General features: G+C 50.1%; 1 protein-coding gene across 5 annotated transcripts in view; it reads right to left on the bottom strand.

The window, feature by feature from the left end:
- Positions 1-18,908, bottom strand: part of MIDEAS (mitotic deacetylase associated SANT domain protein) — a 104,992-nt gene that overhangs the window by 11,913 nt on the left and 74,171 nt on the right. For all 5 annotated transcript variants that reach the window (XM_087819281.1, XM_087819289.1, XM_087819288.1 and 2 more), the window contains 4 exons: positions 9,413-11,095; positions 7,908-8,207; positions 2,304-2,649; positions 103-169 (listed from right to left, as the gene is read on the bottom strand). In XM_087819281.1, the coding sequence (XP_087675407.1) occupies positions 103-169; positions 2,304-2,649; positions 7,908-8,207; positions 9,413-10,852 (2,153 nt within the window). In that variant the 5' untranslated portion in view covers positions 10,853-11,095. The remainder of the gene's footprint in view (positions 1-102; positions 170-2,303; positions 2,650-7,907; positions 8,208-9,412; positions 11,096-18,908) is intronic.

Genomic DNA, 18,908 nt, shown 5'->3' with positions numbered 1-18,908 from the left:
CAGGCCCCGTAGAGCCCTCCTCTGCTTGCGGGGCCTTCCTGAAAGCCCTGGACCCCACTTGGCCACCCTCACACCACAGGCCAGAGGCAGGGCTACACTTACGGCTCAATGCTCACTGGGGTGGCTTCCCCCATCACAGAGAGGACAGGTGGGGTGACTTCAGCACTATCTATGGGACAAAAGGCAGGTTGGTCAATGGCACCCTCCTCCCTTCAGCAAAGCCTTCCCTCTCCAACCCCAGATGGCTGCTCTACATGGACGATTACCACAGTGGTAACTCACAGAGGTTCACATTTGTAAACCCTGAGTCTTGGCTCCCATCCTGCAATAGTGATGATTAACTGTGATTTTACCAAATATGTGGGTGTGTCCACTTTTCACGCCGACTAGAAGGGGCTCCTACTACCTACCTCCTAAGGTTAATGTGAAGATTGAATGAAATCAAGCACAAAGCCCAGACCCAGGAGTTCCCACACTACAGGTTAACTCCAACATTAAACTGTGGTTGTACTAGTAGAGGCTGAAAGTTTCAGCACTAGAGAGGTGGTGAAGGAGATCAGTGTTTCATAATTGTCTTCTCACTTCTTTGTTGAGTTCTCTGCCTCAATTTCTCCTGAGCTAATCTTCTTAATGCCTCACATGATCAAGACACTCCCTTGCTACAAAAATAAAATCTTTGCTAACTCCTCTCTGCAGTGTGAGATAAAGAAAAACTTGCACTCCCGCCCAGGTCAGTGCAGCTCAGGGTCTTGGTTCAATTCCCAGTCAAGGGGACGTACCTGGGTTGCAGGTTTGATCCCCATCCCAGTCAGGGTGCACGCAGCAGGCAACCAGTTGATGTCTCTTTCTCACATCCATGTTTCTCTCTCCACTACCACCTCCCACCCTCCACCCCCAGTCTATCCCTCCTTTCCACTCTCTCTAAAAAAAATCAGTGGAAAAAATATCCTCAGGTGAGATTAACAAAACACAACAACCAAACAACAACAAAAAACCACACTCCTCATCTCTACCTCCCACCACACTCTTGCCTGAACCTTGGATCCTAGCAGACTGGTTACCCATGGCCCATCATCACTTTCCCTGCATAGTCTTACATCCAGGCCTTTGCCCCACTCATTTCCTCCGCTGAGTGTGTCCTTCCTGCCCCCTTCACAGTTAAGCTCAGTTCTAGCCCCACCCTCTCCTGAATGCTTCCCTCCCTACCCCAGGCTAGCAGCCTCTGCAGGTATCAGAGCTGTGTCTGAATCACTCACCGACTGCTGATCTCACACTGCAGGGAACCTCTGCTTTTCTATCTCCCAGGCCTCCATGTCAACTCCCTAATGATCCCGTATACTCCTTAGAACAGACCGTGGTGTCCCCACACATTATTGGCCTCATAGGACCCAATTCAAGGCTTTACACCCAAGTGTTTGATAAATATTCATGCATAGACAGACTTTTTCTTTGCTGCCAATCTGGTCTCTACAGTGAATTCTTTCTGCACAACCCAGGCAGGGAGAGAGACTTCGAATCATGGAGTGAAGTGGGAGGGCAGAAGGCCAGCCAGCCCAGGTGAGCCATTTCTCATCCACAGACACCAGGGGGCATCAGAGAGCTAAGCCATGGGTGAGGTCAGGCTCAGAGGTTAATCTGCTGATGGCACTGCCTCGCCTGGGTCTACCTCTGGTGGTCTTTACTCCCACTTAATCCTATCTCCACCCTAAGAGATAGTATTATCTCATTTTTCGGAGGAAATGGATCCTTTTTTGGAGTGGGCAACATTTTTCAGCAATTCACCACCCACGCAGGCCAAAATGACCCAAGAAAAAGGATCTGCCACGTAATATTAAGAACAAACATGACACATCAGGCATGACGTTAAGTGCTGTACATATGTGAATGCATCTGAACCTCAGCACAACCCTGTGAGGCAGCTATGAGGGTGGGCCATAGCAAACTATTTGTGGATCTAAAAACAGTTGATTATTGGCAATTACATCATCAACCAAACACTACTAATATTCTCATCTAAACACTGGAGAAACAGATGCCCAGGGAGTTTCAATGGCTTGCACAAGAAATGTAATAGTAAATGTGGTGCAATTGGGATTTGAATCCAGGCAGTAGGGCTGACACCCCTCCCCCACCCTCATATGTTCTTGAACCAAGACAACTTCCTCCTCTCTCTCTCAGAAAAGAGAAAGTGGAGCCTTTCCTCACCGCATTCCAGCCCAGTCCCAAGCAGCCCCATAAAATGAGTCTCCTCCCAGCCCACTGCCTTCCCTCTCCGCATGGACACTAAAGCAAGGGTTACTCACTAGACCGGAGCAGGGTTCGATGGGCACTCTTTGGCGTGATGGGAGGAGGGGCTGGGATGCTGCTCGTTGACATGATGGCATTGAAATAGAGGCCAGAGCCTTCCCGCACAGGGCTGAGGATGGGAGGTGGTGTATAGGGGGGCAGCTCAAAGCTCCGTTCAGAGGGATGGTCTGCCAGGCGGACAGGAGAGCGCAGGTGGCTCTGGTATGGGGTGATGTTGGAGTAGACCGGAGGGGCGATAAAAGTGCCCGCCTTGGTGGGGATGATCAGGGGCTCAGGCCGAGGCCGCTGCTTTGGTTTCCGCACCGAAGGTTCCCCCTCCAACTTGATATTCATATCTTCAGCCTGGAGAAGGAAACAACCAAAGATGGCTCAGCCTCCTATGTCCTAGGAAACTGAAGTCTTGACCACTGCTTGCTGGTCTCACCTTTGGAACTTAGTCTGCCAACCACACCCATCAAGGCAAGCCTGAGCCGGGCCAGTGTGGCTCCGAGGTTGAGCATTGACCTACGATCCAGGAGATCCAGGTTCTATTCCTGTCAGGGCATGTGCCCAGGTTTCAGGCTCTATCCCCAGCAGGGGGCATGCAGGAGGCAGCCAATCAATGACTCTCATCATTGATATTTCTATCTCTCTCTCCCTCTCCCTTCCTCTCTCGAAATCAATAAAAATATATTTAAAACAAATTAACAAAAACACAAAAAACAAGGCAAGCCTGTGACAGGTGGCAGGTCCAAAGCCCTTCTTATTGCCTCCTCTAGAGTAGTGACCAGCAAACTGTTTCTGTCAAGGGCCAAACAGTAAATTTAGGCTGTATGGACCACATGTGGCCTGTGTTATATATTTTTCTTCCCCAGTCCTCCTACCCCCATTTTCAAAAATAATCCTTTAAAAATATAAAAACCATTCTTACGTCTGAATTTGGGCCACAGCCCGTAGTTCCTGCTGTAAAGTATGTTATAGGGCAGAGGACTATAGTAGTTAAGGGCCCAGGCTCTGGAGCTGGATTGCTTGGATGGGATCTACATCCTTTACTTACCACTTAAAATAAATAACTTAACTCTCTGTGTATCATCATTTTTAACATGGGTATAAGTGCCTACGTAATGGGGCAGCTATGAGGACTAAGAGAATTAATACATGGAAATCACTGAGAGCAGACCTGGTACATAGTAACTGCTCAATAAATCCTGGCTGCTATCACTACTTAAACTCTAGGTTCTGCATTAGATGGAAACCCCTAATGTGTGACAAGACCTGAACTGGGCATGGGACCCATGTCCAACAAAATGAACGGGACAGTCCTGTCCTCAAAGAACTTTTGTTCTCACAGTATTAGTCCTACTATCAAAGGCTAGCCCACTCATGCTGTCAAAAGTTAGCCCTCCTGGCTTACACTTCTCCCTGTTTGGTATGCCTCATGGGTCTCCATAGAAAATAGAAGGCAGGGCTGTAAGTAAGAGGCCTATGGGGGTAGCCACCTCCCGCTCATCTCCCTAGGTGCACAGTCTGCCTGCCAACAGGTGAAGTTGGCCATGTTGACTGGGAGGGCCTGGGAGCAACAGGCTTTTCCCCTTCCCAGGTTCCTACTCTCACAAGACCTTCCAGTGGAGGGCCCTGACTGCCCATGGGGCCTTGGCCATGTCCTTTAGTCACCTGTGCCTTCTCTGCTCTTCTGCAGACTCCTACACAATGATACTGCTCATTCTTCTTCCCTTAGAGAAACAATATGATTGAACAGAAAAAAAATGCAGCAGAGCCAAAGGCCCCTAAACTTGCTAGATAAGAAATCCAGCCTGAACTAAGACAGCTGCAATGATTTGTAATTTTAAAATAAGGGAAATGGATTTAAATTACTCTGAATACTTGAAAGGAGGGACGTCCTTATGTACGATGTACTTTAGATACAAACCAAAGTATTTACAGTTGCAACAATATGATGTTGGGGATTTGCTTCCAAAAAATCCAGTGGCAGGGAGAAGTGGAGGTACAAATGAAAGAAGGTCAACTATATTCTGATGGCTAAATATTGGGGTTCATTATACCATTCTCTATACTTCTGTGCAAGATTGAAAATGTCTGTACTACAAAGACAAATAACTGAATAACTAAATAACAGGAAATAAACCTCCCCCAAAACTCTGGTGTAGGGAAAGTACCCACGGACAGAGATTCCGGAGTTCCAAATTCCAGGGCTAGTTCTGCCATTACTTTGCAGGATGACCTTAGGTTTGCCTTTACTGAATCTATTTCCTCATCTTTGAAATGAGTGTGTTGAGCTGTGTAGTTGCTCAGACTTTCTGCCCATCCTCAGGACAAGTTTGCCAGGCTTCCAGCCTCCACCACAAACTTTCTCCCAACTAGAGAATAAGACCCCAGAGAGCAGAGTCTATGCTGCTCATAATCTTGGGGCCCCTGTTCTTGTTACAGAGGACAGGCATTTAGGCCAGCTTTCCAGCTGAGAATAAATGAAAACTCTGGACTCTATATAAAAACCACATTTCTGAAGGTATCAGAGAGAGCAAATAAGTTGGCCAAAAAATTTTAAAAAGCCAAGATCCAGGAAAAGAAGGAAAGTTAAAGAGGTGGACCAGCATTTGGAGTTGTTTTCTCTAGAGTGGATGCTGTGACTGGAAGAGGCAACTGAGAAGCTGAGAAATTGAGTAGAAGCTTTTAATAAATTCAAGGAGCTAGCAGAATAAAACATGGAGTTTAGGGCTTGTCAAGGAAGCAGAGCCTGGTAAATTCCCTGGATGTGGACTGGAACTCCAAAGGGCTATACCCTCAGAATAGAGGTGAATGAGATATAGACTAGTCTTCACATGGAATAATGCCCAGCTTCAAATCATCTCACCTCTACCACAATTTAATCTCTGGTTAAATTGAAGTAATCCAGGATAGCTGGTGCTCTTTGCTACCTGTCAGATGCAAAGATAAATTCTCTCTGGAAGAGGAAAACATCATCCAGAGTCTTTAATTACCTCAATAACTTTTCATATATAATGTCTGACATTCAATAAAAACAAACAAATATATAAGAAAGCAAGATGTGATTTAAACACAAGAAATAACAGATAATAGATAAAGACCTATAGGAATCCCATTAATCGAGTTATAAGAAATGAACTTGGTTGGGAATTTCAACAAAGAACTAGAAACTCTAAAAATGAACCAAATGTAAATCTGATAACTGAAAAACTAAATATAACTCAATGAATGGGCTTAATAACACATTAAACCTAGCTAAAGAGAATTGGTAAACTGGAAGATAGATCAAACTAAAAAAAAAAGAAAAAGAAAATAGAAAAATATAGAAAAGTGCATGACAGACAAAATAGGAGATATGGTGAAAAGCTCTAACAAATGTGAAAATGGAGTCCCAGTAGAAGAAGAGAGAGAAAATGGGGCAAAAGAAATATCGAAGAAGCACTACAAACTCTAAACAGGATAATTACAAGAAAACCACATTTAGGTATAACAGCAAAACTGCTGAAAATGAATGACAAAAAAAAAATCTTAAAAGCCTTATGTTCAAAGGAGCAACAATATAGCTTACAGCGATTTCTCAACACTGTAACTACAATGGAAGCCTGAGGACAATAGAATATCTTTATCTTTTTTTAAAACGTGTTTTTATTGATTTTAAAGAGAGGAGAAGGGAGAGGGAAAGAGAGAGAGAAACATCAATGTGAGCGGAAAACATCAACTGGCTGCCTCCCACACGCACCGCGACTCAACCAGGGATCGAGCCAGCAACCTGGGCATGTGCCCTGACCAGGAATCGAACCAGCAATCTTTCATTGCACTGGGCAGTGCTCAACCAACTGAACCACACTGGCCAGGCTAGAATGATATCTTTAAATTTGCCAAAAGAAAATAACTACCAACACAGAATTTTCTACCTAGCACAGTTGTCTTTCAAAAATGAAGATGAAATAAAACATATTCAGACAATCAAAGAGTAATAAAATTCATCGCTAACAGACTCACACTACAGGAAATGCTAAGGATGTTCTTCAGGCAGTACATAAATGATCTGAGATAGGGGCCTGGTGATATGAGAAGAAATAAAAGCAACAAAAACAGTAAATATCTGAGTAAATCTAAAATGAATAAATGAACAAAACAAAGCAATAATGTTATAACATCCTGTCAGTGTTAAAATATATAGAGAGAAAAAATACATGCCAGTAATTGTACCAGTTAGGGATTGGGGGAAATGGAGTTAGATGTGTTTTAAAAACTTCACATTGTCCAGGAAGACATAAAATAATAACTTACATTAGATTTCAGTAAGCCAAGGATACATATTTCAATCTCTAGTAGTAGCCCTTCTCAACCAGAGAAAATCCCTAATATTATAAGGCATTCACTGTATGTAATGAGTTAACATCTCTCCTATACATCTAGAATTGTACTAGCTATGTACCACCTCCAGAGAACTGAGAAAACAGGCACTCGAATCCCTTACTATAGGGCTTAATTCTCTCATAGAAATCCAGGTAAGAAAGACTGCTAGGGTAATCACTAAGAGAGTGATAAATAAGTATATAACTAATGAGTTAAGGACGAAGGGAAATGAAATTACAGACCCAATCACACCAAAGGGGAAAAAAGGAGTGGTGGTGAAAGAAACAGAAAAGGCAGAATGGGATAAATAGAAAGCAAACAGATGGTAGATTCAAAACCGAGTACATCAGTAATTACATTAAATGTAAACTGTAATCCAGGTTACTAAAACAGATAATAACAAACCCCAATTATATGACACTTGAAAGATACACCTTAAGTAGAAGGATACAGAAAGGCGGAAAGTAAAAAGATGGAAGAGATACACAACCCCTGACACTAACCAAAAGAGAGCTAGCCTGGCCCGGTGAGCGTCATCCTGTGCACCAGGAGGTCATGGGTTCAATCCCTGGTCAGGGCACAGCCTGGGTTGTGGGCTCAGTTCTCAGCAGGAGGCGTGCAGGAGGCAGCCTATGATGTTTCTCTTTCATTGATATTTCTCTCCCTCTCCCTTCCTCTCCCTCTAAAAATCAATAAAAACATATATTTTTAAAAAAAGAAAGCTAAATATTTGGAAAAGTAGACTTTAAAAGGCAAAAAGATTACTGAAGATAAAAAGAAACATTTCATAGTGATAAAGTGTCTAATCTAGTTCAAAATGAACATGCAACTAATAACATCACATCAAAATGTATAAAACATACCAACAGAACTAAAAGAAGAAATGGACAAAACCTCAATCTTAGCAGGAGATTTCAACATGCACGTTTGTACCGATAGAACAAGCAAGTATCGCTACGTCCCAGTGCCTAGCACAGGGCCTGACCCATATTAGAAGCCCAATCAAAATTTGGTGACCTGAAATGAAAGAGATTCGCACATCCTACATTTTTCTAGACAGTCCCAATTTCAAGTATAAAACCGTCTCATCATCTCCCATAGCGCACTTATACAGTTTGGTCTGGAAAATAGAAATGGTATCCCCATGGGTTGCTTGAATGGCTCCTACAGTCACACTGTCTTTTCCCCATAGGGTACCAGGTCCCCAGGAGCACTCAGGTACTGGAGGTGTTTGCATGGGGAGCCTCTCATACCTGAGCTGAGGCATCAGTTCCGGGGACACGGGTGGACCGCCTGCGGGTAACAATGACCGACGGCTTGTGTTCAGTAGGGTTGTGTTCAGGACCCTTCCCATCCTCGTCAACACCTCCAGCTTGGGCTGCCTCAGTTGGGTCCACAGTCCGCACAGGCACAGACACTGGGATAATGAGAGGCACCATCCCGCTGTCCTCTCGTGCTCGCTTGGCAGCTAAGGCAGGCTCAGAAAACTCCACCCCACACTTTGTAGTTGAAGCCAACACACTTTTCCGCTTCTCCTCAGAGCCATTGGCATCCTGGAGAAGGGAAAGGAGGGGGAATGGAGGTGAGATTCAGAAGGTAAGTCCCGATTTGCTGGTCTAGGCCCCCTAGCCCCATTTGATTCAGGGATTCAAACACCTATGATGGTTCCCATGGTCTTTGATCACCTGGCCTTTCCCTGACCACCTTTCCTCCCACCACAATACTCCCAAATGTTCTCTATAACCTCCTTCCTTCCAGGTTCCCCCATCCTGGCCTAGAGCAGATTCCCAGATGGCCATTTCAGGCCACATGTGCCTGATAGATGTTTTGCTTAGCCTGCAGTGAGTGACATGTGAAAAAGTATCTAAATATTCAAAACATATCTCTGTAAAAGAAAGTAAGCAAGGAACCTGTGGCAAGCTAAGGATGGTCTTTGTATCTGTTTCCCCCTTGGCAACCGGCTGGAGTCAAGTCAAATTCTGCAGCCTCCTACATATCAGGTTGGCCCCACAGGCATTGGGGGTTGAGACCTCAAGTGAAAGAAAGGGAAAGTACTAGCTTTGGAGTCAGCCACTAGGCTTCTAGGCTAGCTTTATGACCTTGGGAAATCCCACTTGAGGCTCAGTTTCTCTAGCAGTAAAACCAGATAAATGAGAGCATCCCTCTGCTAGGGTTTAATGACAGGGTTCAGTAGGGTTGTGTTCAGGACCCTTCCCTTCACATCAAAATGTATAAAACATATACTGGCAGAACTAAAATAAGAAATGGACAAAACCTCAATCTCGTGTAAGAGACTCTAAGTACAATATAGGTGCTCACACTCTGTTCATTCTTCCCCACAGTTGTCTTTTCCTTTAAATCAACTTTACTGCAGTATACTTTATACAACAAAATGCATCTATTTCTAATTATAGTTGGATGCATTTTGACAAGTATAATCACCTGTGTAATGACTACTACATTATTGTCTTTCAGCATACTGGATCTGGAAATCGTTTCACCTCCCACTACTCCCAGTCCTTCAAGTCCCAAATGAAGTAGCCAACTCATGATGGTATATTGCGCTTCCTGCTCACAACCCCTCAGAACTCTTTGCATGCATGGAGATTCTCTGCATGCTCAGAGTTCAGAATTCCGAAATGTATGGCTTCTTTCAGTTCCTTCAATGAAGTGAGAAAAGAGCCCTTGTGGACCTGGAGTCACTTGCTCTCCCCGCACACAACTAACCCCACCCTCTGCCAGATCTGGCCACTCTTACCGTTGCGTTCTGCAGTGAGGCTAGCTCCGCTGCCTTATGGGCCAGGGTCAGCAAATTGGCCTCCTGGGACGCCCGGCGTCTCCTCCTAGTGCTCTGGATCACCCCACCCCGTAGCACCTGCCCACAGTCCCCTGTGCCCACTGCCCGCATGCCCTCCTCGCTGCCCATGGCGGGAGCCTCTCGCTCCCGACCATTGGGTGCCAGTCTCTCCCCATCAGGCAGCAACTGTGACTCCCTCAGCTCCAGCGGGTATCCCAGAGCTTCAGGATGCGGCTGTCCCAGGGGACCAGGTGGTGGCTGCTGCGGGGGCCAGTGATGTAGAAACAGGTTGGTGGCAGGCTCCTGCCCAGGCTGGGTGCCAGCCCCATCCAGGGCAGCGGAAGGCAGGACGCCCTCCTTGGAGAGGCGTCGGGAGCGGCGGGGGAAGGCGATCTGGGCCTGAGGTAGCACAGGCTGCGAGGCTGACTCCTGCAGGAGGGCCTTGCGCAGTTCTGGGTTCATATCAGGATTGGGGGGGAAAGGGTAGGGCACCATGCCGTGGTGAGCCAGGTGGGACTGCCCCAGTGGCCCGGCCGGCTGCAGACCGAAGTCCTGGGGCTGCTGAGAGGGTGGCTGCTGCATGGGATAAAAGTTCTCAAAGAGCTGCATCTGGGGCAGGGCTGCCTGTTGCTGCTGCTGCTGCTGCTGCTTCTGCAGTGGGTAGGCGGCCACGGGGTTGGGGGGCGGTGGGCCCTGCCGGAAGACCTGCCGGTTCACCTGGTGGCCAAACGCCAGCTGGAAGGGCTGCAGAGGCAGAGTTTGGTTTGGGGGCTTTTTGGCCACATGGAACGAGTTCAGGGGTGCTTGGGGCCGCCCCACCTCCTGCTGTACCTTCTGTGGCATCATTGGCCGCACAGTGTTTCCGTAGCGGTCCAGCTGCGGCCCCCCTCCTTTCTCCCGCTTCAGTGCCTCGGGGTGGTTATAGTAGGCAGAGACCCCCATGCCAGGATGGGGGCTCCCCTTGTGTCCACTGTAGACAGGCAGGCAGTTCCATGTTGAGTGGGGCGGAGGCTGGCCCGGCTGCTGCTGCCAACCACTGTCACTGACACTCCCACCCCCTCCCCTCTCGGGGCCCCGCCCGGGGGCCATCACAGAGTTGGGCCACTTGACGGGGCCCACCTGCTGGGACAACATAGTAGAGGTCCGCTCAGACCCATATACCACAGAGTTCAGCAGGGCCAGGCTGTTGGAGAGCTCCACAGGCTGGGAGGCAGGGGCAGCCCCTGTGGGACCCTCGTGCCCAAAGTAAGGCTCCTCCTTCACTCTGGTGGACTGTGGAGGGGCCGGGGGCTGTTGTGGGGCCTGCAGGGATGGGGGCTGCTCCTTGGGAGCTGCTTCCTGGTCCCCAAAGAGGCAACGCTTCCGCTTGTTCTGACCCTTGGGCTGGGCCTGGAGGTTCATGGTGTGGCCAACTGGGCCCCGGCAGTGAGACCTACTTTACCAGTTGCCCATCCCCTGGGGGAAGGTGTTGGAAGTCCCCCCTCCAGTCCAAGAGTCAGTGGGAGCTGAACAGGAGCAGAAAAAAGTACTGGGTGATGCAGTCAGGTACAGGGAGAAAGAACTGCTGGTTGTTCCTTCTTCACAGAGACACTCTTGATCTTGTCTGCTCTTCCCAGTTCATGATGCTCCACAGGGTCCTGGAACCTGCAGACAAAAGCACAGTAACAGGGTCAGCCACAGTCTCCCAGGATGCCCCAGGGGGCAGCACTAGTGCAAAGGAGGGGCATCTAAGGCCCTGCGCTCCATTTGGTGTAATTTGTGAGCCGCACAAAGGTGTCTGCCAACGGGGCACATGGGGCTGTGATCCAGCCTGAGCTCCTGCGGTCAAGCTGGGCAAAGGGGCAACAAAGACCATGCCAGCTTCCTTCTTCCTCTTAAGCCAGGCCTCAGTCCACTAGGCAGCCAAGCCTGGTCCTCTCACATCTGTCTAGGCAGTAACCTCCCCACCAGATCCAGAAGGAGCTTTATTCAGCCAATGCCTCGTCTGATGCTCCAACCACATCTCAGACACAAAAAGTGGAGACAACAGGGGTCATTCCCAACTGTGCCACCCCAGGGTCAGGAGCCCACCAGGTCCTTGCAGAGTCCAGGGCCCAGGGCTAGGATGACGTCCTTTGCACAGAGGCTTGCAGGTGAGGCCTCAGAAGGGTGTGTATCGTCCTAGCCCCACCCCTGGGAGGAGCTGCTGGATGGGACTGTGGCTGCCAGAGTCTTCTCCAAACTAGCACAGAAACCTGTTTTGCAGCTCCGTCTGGCTGGAGGCAGGATGCTGCCTGGTAGCTGGTCAGCAGTGCTTACCCACCCTCCTCCACTGCCAAAGAGTTCCTGGCATCCCGAGCAAAGGAGATGATACTGAAGGAGTACAGATTGCTAGAACTTAGGTCTGAATGGTTTCTCTATGGCATGGCGTGACTAAGTGCTTCTGTGTTTGTTTTCTAACTTGATTAAAAAACCCCACAAAAAACAGGTTGCTCTATTTATCCTGCTATAAAACAGAATCAAGACCAGTATAACTTAACGTGTGTTTTTACTACTTGCATGTATTTTCAAAGACTCTTTCTTCAGAAAGGGTTATATTTTCCTCCCTGAGCAGTTGGTAAGGGGTGGGAGCTACATGACCCACCTCTTCCCCAGGCTAATGTTCTGGTCCTGAGCCAGGCAGGCTGGGAGGGGAAGGGAGGGGAGCTAAGGAAGCCCTAGGAATACATCTGCAAGTCCAGGCTGACCTCAGACCTCAGCCCCTATATGCTGCAGGACACTGTTCGCAGCCCAGGCGTTCCCAGGAGACCAGCAGACAGCAGAGGAGGACCAGGGCTGGGCGGTACCTGGCAGGCGCTGGTACAAAGCCCGGCTACACCCCAAGATGCCCCGGCCCCAGGGAGGCCCAGTGCTATCACTGCAGTGCAGGCTTCCGCAGCTCCCCAGCCCTTCCCCTCCCAGAGCCCTGACTCACTCCAGGCCCCCTGCCTGCCTTTCACTTTCACCCCGCACCCAGAAGGGGAGGAACTTCCTCCTCTTCCTCCTCTATTTCCTTCCTCAGCTCTCAGCCCTGAAATGACTGAGAGACTCTCCAGCTTGCACCCCCTTTGTCTTCACCTGTGGAAACTGGAGGAAGAGAGGCTAGGAGGGCGCCCAAGTCTCCCTGGCCCCAGCTCAAGGGGCAGGATTTGGACAAGCAGAGTGCTGAGGGCCACAGAGTCTCTTTTGAACAAACCCCTTTCCCTTGCTTTAAACTCTCACTCCCTGACAGTCAACCCAATTCAGAGCACAAACCCAAAGGCCAGCCCCAGACTGAACATAACCCTGGGAGCCATGGTGAAGCTGCAAGATGGGACTGTCCCGGCAACAGGAGCTGGGCTCTGCCTCCCAACCGGCAGGAACGAACTAGCAGGACGTGTCTGCAGAAGCAAGACAGAGGCAGGAAGGACGTGCTCGAGGGGAGGGGAGGGGAGGGGAGGGGAGGGGAGGGGAGGGGAGGGGAGGGGAGGGGAGGGGAGGGGAGGGGAGGGGAGGGGAGGGGAGGGGAGGGGAGGGGAGGGGAGGGGAGGGGAAGTTGCCCAGGGGAGGCTGGAAGGTCCACGTGTCTCCAGGGGGCTGGGAGCCCCTCAGGTGCTTACAGGCTTACTGGAACTCATGCCTCCCCTCCCAGACAATACACAAACACTCCCCCCACCACCACCACAATCCTGTGGCCTTGTGAGCCACAGCACAGGCTTGGAGTCTGGGGGAAGGGAAAGCCCACGTGGCAGATGAGACTCGGTGCACGTGCGAGTGTGCGCCTGTTGGAGGGTACCCAGACACCTGGCGCAGGGTAGCCACCCATCACCTTGGAAAGGGCAGGTTCTGCACTTTGGGCTGGGGGAGATGGGGGTGGAATCCAGTGCAGAGCTGCTCCTGACCCCCTTCCCCAGGCTGGATCACTGCAGCTATTTGGACAGGTCCAGATGGGCTAAGCTCAGCTCGTCTGCCTCCCACCACTGACCCTGCACATCTAGGAGGGCTACTGAGTAGGTTTCCAAAGCTGGGCCAGCATCTCAGAAGAAATCAAGGGGGCCAATTTTGGGGGAAGCTGAATTCCCCAAGAAGTTTTGGCAGACGCTTCCCTGTCATCCCCACTGGATGACTGGCTAAGAGTTCTGAGCATGGACACCCAGACCTGGGACCCTCAGAGACAAAGGTCATTATTTGGGGGGATGGAGAGAAGTGTGGAAGATGCCTGGGAACCCTGGAGGGTGGAGGGGAGAGAGCACAATAAGGCAGCAGGATGCGTAGTAGTTGCTGTTGTTGTTAATGATGATGATGATAATATACTTGTACTGGGCAGGTCCTAAGTGCTTCATATGTGTTTAATCCCCACAACAGCCTTATAAAGCAGCTTGAAGCCAAAGCATTATTTTTAAACTCCATTTCACAGGTGTGCTAGATGAGGCTCAGAAGTACTAAGCAACTTGCCAATGGTCACTCATTAAATTATGTTGCAGAACCAAGACTTGAACCTAAGTGTGTCCGACTTCAAGACCGAGCTCTTGTTCCTTATGCCCAAGACATCAGATTCCTCTCTGTACGCCTTCCTTTCACAGCTCCCTCCCCAACATCCCAGTGCAAGGATTTTCTGGACATAGATATCCTTCCTCATTGGCCCTGGCCATCTGAGACCCTCAGTCTTACATAAAAGGGGGAAGGGAAGGGCCTTGCCACAGAGGGGGCTAGCATGTGTGCCGTCCACTGGCAGGGTGGCCTGAGGCAGCATGGGCCACTTCAGCCCGCCCTCCGGGCCTGACACCCCAGCCCCTGCAAGCCCACCCCACCCCAGTTCTGGTTGCCGCTGGTGGGGCTTCCAGCTCTCACACCACTGGTGCTTCACAGCCTGCAACTCTGGCCAGGACTGTGCCACTTCCTCTCATTTCTTCTGCCCAGTCCCGCTCCTCAGTCTCTCCGGTGGAAGTCAGCCCGGCCTTCCTCAGTGAGGAAGAGGAAAGGAGCCATCTCTCCCGCAGGCTGCCGACCTATGGGCTAACTCCCCGAGGTTACAGGGAAAAGGGTGCAATGAGGAACTCCTGCAGGCAGCTTACCCCCAGGACCAGCTGCAGGGCCTCTGACAATGGAGGCAGGAACACAGCAAAAGGAAACCCAAAGTCACATGGGGCCCCAGACACTGCAACCCACTTTGTTTGACTGTCATGGCTCCATTCACTCTTCCCTTCCTCTAGGCGCCTCACTACCGCAACCAGTCCCTGACCAGGCCCACAGATGCCCCTGGGCAGAAGACAAGGTCAGAGTCTGGTATCAGAAGCTGGGGACCTAAAATACTTTCAGGAGGATCTATGGTGAGGAGCACTCTCTCTGCAGAAGAAAGCACTGTGCACCAAGAAAAGAAAACAATGCTGAACCCACATATGTATTTTGCAGACACATGAGGGAAGGTGCTAGAAAGGCCTTGGGAGTCCTGTGCTGATGGTGACACCCAGCCCTCCAGAGATGGCAACATGAACACATACCACTCCCAATGTGCCATCAGCAACCTGCCGCATGCCCAACATTAGCAGGGAGAGTCCAGTGAGCCCTCACCACAGGGCAATGGGGCCAGGCCATGACCATTCAGAGGACGAAGGCCACTGACGAGCTTGGGGCATTCAGTGTGGCCATCTGAGAAAAAGACTGTTGTGCATCAAGGTTACACAGGCCAGGAAGGAGGTGCCCAGCTTGGTCCCAGCAGCCAAGGGCTCAGCCGTGATGTGGGGTGAGAGCTGGCTGGAGGACCTCCCTGACCCTTGGAGCTAATATTCCAAGCTCCTGCTCTAACAACCTGGGCCACCCCCAGCTCCACAACGTCAGCACTAGGAAGAGGAGGAGTCAGAGCTCATGTATCTCTAACCCAAGGCAAAATAAACCAAGTATGGCATCCAACAAGGCCCCAAATATCTAAGCCAGCTGGTTCCCTGAGCACCAAAGAGGCCATCTAAGAACGAAACCTAAACTCTCTCTCCTGCCCACAAGTCCCTGCAGACTTAAGCTCCTGTCGCCTCTCTCGACGTGCCACACTGGAACCATCATTCAGTGCTGTTCCTACCCCAATGTGCTGTTCCCGCTTTGTTTTCAAGTCTTTGACCAGGCAGTGCCTCTGCCTAGGACACTTTCCCATTTTTGTCATCTATCCAAGTCCTCCTCATCCTTCAGGTCTTAGGCACTGCTTCCCATGGGAAACCTTCCCTCACCCCAAGGGTTAGCCAGGAATTTCACTATGAGCCCCTAATACCTCCTAAATGTCCCCCACTACATTCAGCACAGTGTATTTCAGGTGCTTATTTCTTTGTCCCCAGCAGCCAGCTAGCTGCAGAACACTGTACTCGGCACTTGGCTTGTATCTGCCTCTTGGGATGCTCATTCAAGACTGTACCCAAGGTGAGTCAGAGCCATGCCTGGGCAGAGGCACTACTCACAGCCAGCATGTCCAGCCTAAGCTCCTGCCTAGCCCTGATTTCCAGTCTCTCTCCTTGACCAGAGTTCCCTTGATGCTGAGATAAATTGAAAAGGCCCCACCTCCTAACCTCGTCCCACCCCATCCCATCTGTGGCTCCATGCCTTCATCAACTAGGCTAAACACAAATCCTGCTCCAATTGCTGGTCCACAAGCTACTTGCCCCTTGACTGTCACTTGTTGCCCCATACCAAATGCAGGCTAACCGGAAAATCGCCAGCCCTGCCACTGCCCCTGTCTCATCCCCCCCCCCCCCCCCCCGCAAGGCTTCCCACCTCTGCCTAGACCATAGCCAGGGCCATTAACCTGTAGGTCTGTTTCCTTGTGCCCTGATATGCCTCGGCTGGGCCTCAAGATGCCAAGGTGCCTGGTTAGGAAGCCAGGGGGCAGTGATGAGGAGTCCTCCTTAGGGGAGCACAGCATGGCCCAGCTGGCCTTGCAGCCCAGGCTCACATCCTGAAAAGCTCTCTCTCAGATACTCTGGGGCCTCTGGCTACAGCCAGACTGGGCAAGTGGCCTGGAACTGCCATCTTGGGCAGCTAGAGTTGCTCAAGCCCTAGATAAACCTTCCCTCTAGACACACTGCCATCATCTGCAATGCTGTATGCCCCCCTCTAACTGGAGTTCACATCTCAGCTGAATGGCCCCATTTCTCCAAGCCACTGGACACCTAAGTCCTGTTCTCAAAGGGTTTGCAAACCAGTAAGGAAGGAGACACCAGCAACAAAGAGTAGGACCTGCCTCTTACAAGTGTCATTTTCCCTGTGAAAGAGCAGGCCCTATGATCTGCCCACTCCCAGTTTAGAGAGAGTCCAAGATTATCACTTCTCCAGACAGAACTTCAGCTCTGAAAGGCAGAAGAAGCCAGGCAGCAGGGCCAGGGAGCCATGAGTCCCAGGGGTCTCAGCCATCAAGTTGATGAGGCTCAAAGGGCTTGGCCAGGGCTGGCTGCAGTTTGAGCTTGATAATAAAAATGCCAGCACTGAGGTGTCTTTAAAGGAATACCTGTGAGAGGGGAATCCTTTGCCTGAGGAGGCATTCTCAGGGCTTCATTCAGGTGGCGACCTTTGTTGTCCCCCTCCCCCATTGCCCCACAGACATCCCCAGGATGTCCATGAGAAGCCAAGATAACCAGGTCCGTTTTATCGAGGGGAAGCTGAGGCAGAGAAAACACACAGTCCAAGGCAGAGCCAGGAAAGGATGGAGCCTCCAGTTCAGCTTCAGCCTACCCTGGAGGAACTGGATACCTCCCTCCTAGGCAAAGGTCACAAAGGATCACAAGCAACCCAGGAAAACCCCTTCCAACAGACCTCTGGAATCCAGGGGTAGTGAGATGGAAGCTGGCAGGTTTAGGCTCTCTCTAGAAGAGATGCAGCAACTGTCCTACAGCCAGGTCCTAAGTGACTAAACCTTTGGACAGGGGCTCTTGGGGACTGGTGGAGCCCTTAGTCTCCTCACAACCCTCTCTGTGCCCTATAGAGCTCACCCTACCAGAGGCTGCTCCAGTTCCTATCTTCCTTTCTGGAAAGGTCTGGCTCCCAGCAGGTCTCAGCCCTGGGCCAAGATACAGAGGAGGTCACTTACAGGAGCCTCCCTTAACATGACCTCGCCCTGCCTACTGCCCCCACACCCAACATGCACACACCCTCTGCAGCCCTATAGGTTTGCTCACTGCCCTGTCATCCATTCAACAAGCATTTGCTGTGCACTAGGCTCTGGGGAGACAAAGTAGATAAGGCACAGTCCCTACCTGTACAGAGCTCCCAGTCCAGTGGAGGGAGACACAGAAACACACAGATTATAATGCAAGGTAGCCCATGCAGGGGCTAGAGATATACATAATAGGTCACTCCAAGGAGAGTTTCCTGATTCTGAGCCTTTCTAGAGCTGCTCCCTCTGCCTGGACCCTCTGCCTCCACTCTGACAATGTGCCTTCCTTCAAGGCCTACCTCCTCCAGGCAGCCCTCCACCACATGCTATTCTTACTCTTTTTGAATCTTCAAGTTCTTACTCAGTGTTAACCACTATCTCATCATGCTTCTTCAATTCCCTTCTGTTTCTGCACCAAGGCAGGGAGAAGCAGGGCCCAGAGGCAGTGTGGACCAATGGGGAGGGCAATGGACTGGTTGTTAGGTAACCAGGTCTGGTCCAGGAGATGCCATTCATTGGTTCCTGCCTGTGAGCCCAGGGCAGGGAAGAGGGGGCAAGGCCTGTGTCTAGGAATCAAAGAAACACCTTTGAAATGAGCAACTACCATATGAAATAGTAGCCACTAGCACTGCCTACATGCTCAATGTGCGTGAATACTGTTTATTTGTGCAACCATTTATTCCATATGAAAAATGAGGAAAGGTAAGCTTTGAAAAATAACTTGTTCCAGGTCACAGTGAAGAGCCAGGGTTCGAATCCAAACCTGCCGACTCCAAACCAAGTCTCTCTCTCATCACACCCTCTGCCCATCTGAGCAGTAGTTCTCAAACCCACCCTGAGAGGTTGGTTCATGGGTCTGATGATGGGTGGGGGGCAGTTATGCAGTGCTTCATAAGTAGCCCAGGTGGAGCCCAGGTGCTGGAGCAAAGGAAAGGCTAGAGAGTCAGGGGCTGGAATAAAGCAGTTTCTAAGAACCCACTGCTCCTCATTCCCCAAAGGAGTCACCTGCCAGAGTGTTGTGCCCTGCCCAGGAAACATGATGGGACACATGGAGCCTTGGGTAGACTTTGCTCTCAGCTAGCCCAAGAGCTGACTGTGGCTCTTTCAGTGCCTGAGGCCCAACCAAGTGCCCATGTCTACTGAGCCCTTACTATTTGCCAGGCACTATGCTAAGTGCATTGCAGGCAACATTTCATTTAACTCTCACTATTCTCTCTCATTTTATAGGTCAGGAATGGTATACTCAAAAATATCTATTTAACACAAAGAGGACAGTAACAGGGAAACAAAAAATAACATAAGACAGGTAGAAATCAAATAGCAGAGTGG

This window comes from Miniopterus natalensis, chromosome 1, assembly GCF_054644295.1.
Source record: "Miniopterus natalensis isolate mMinNat1 chromosome 1, mMinNat1.hap1, whole genome shotgun sequence".
Classification (NCBI taxonomy): domain Eukaryota; kingdom Metazoa; phylum Chordata; class Mammalia; order Chiroptera; family Miniopteridae; genus Miniopterus; species Miniopterus natalensis.
The sequence above is the reverse complement of the archived record's forward strand: the minus strand, read 5'-3'. Positions and strand labels throughout refer to the sequence as shown.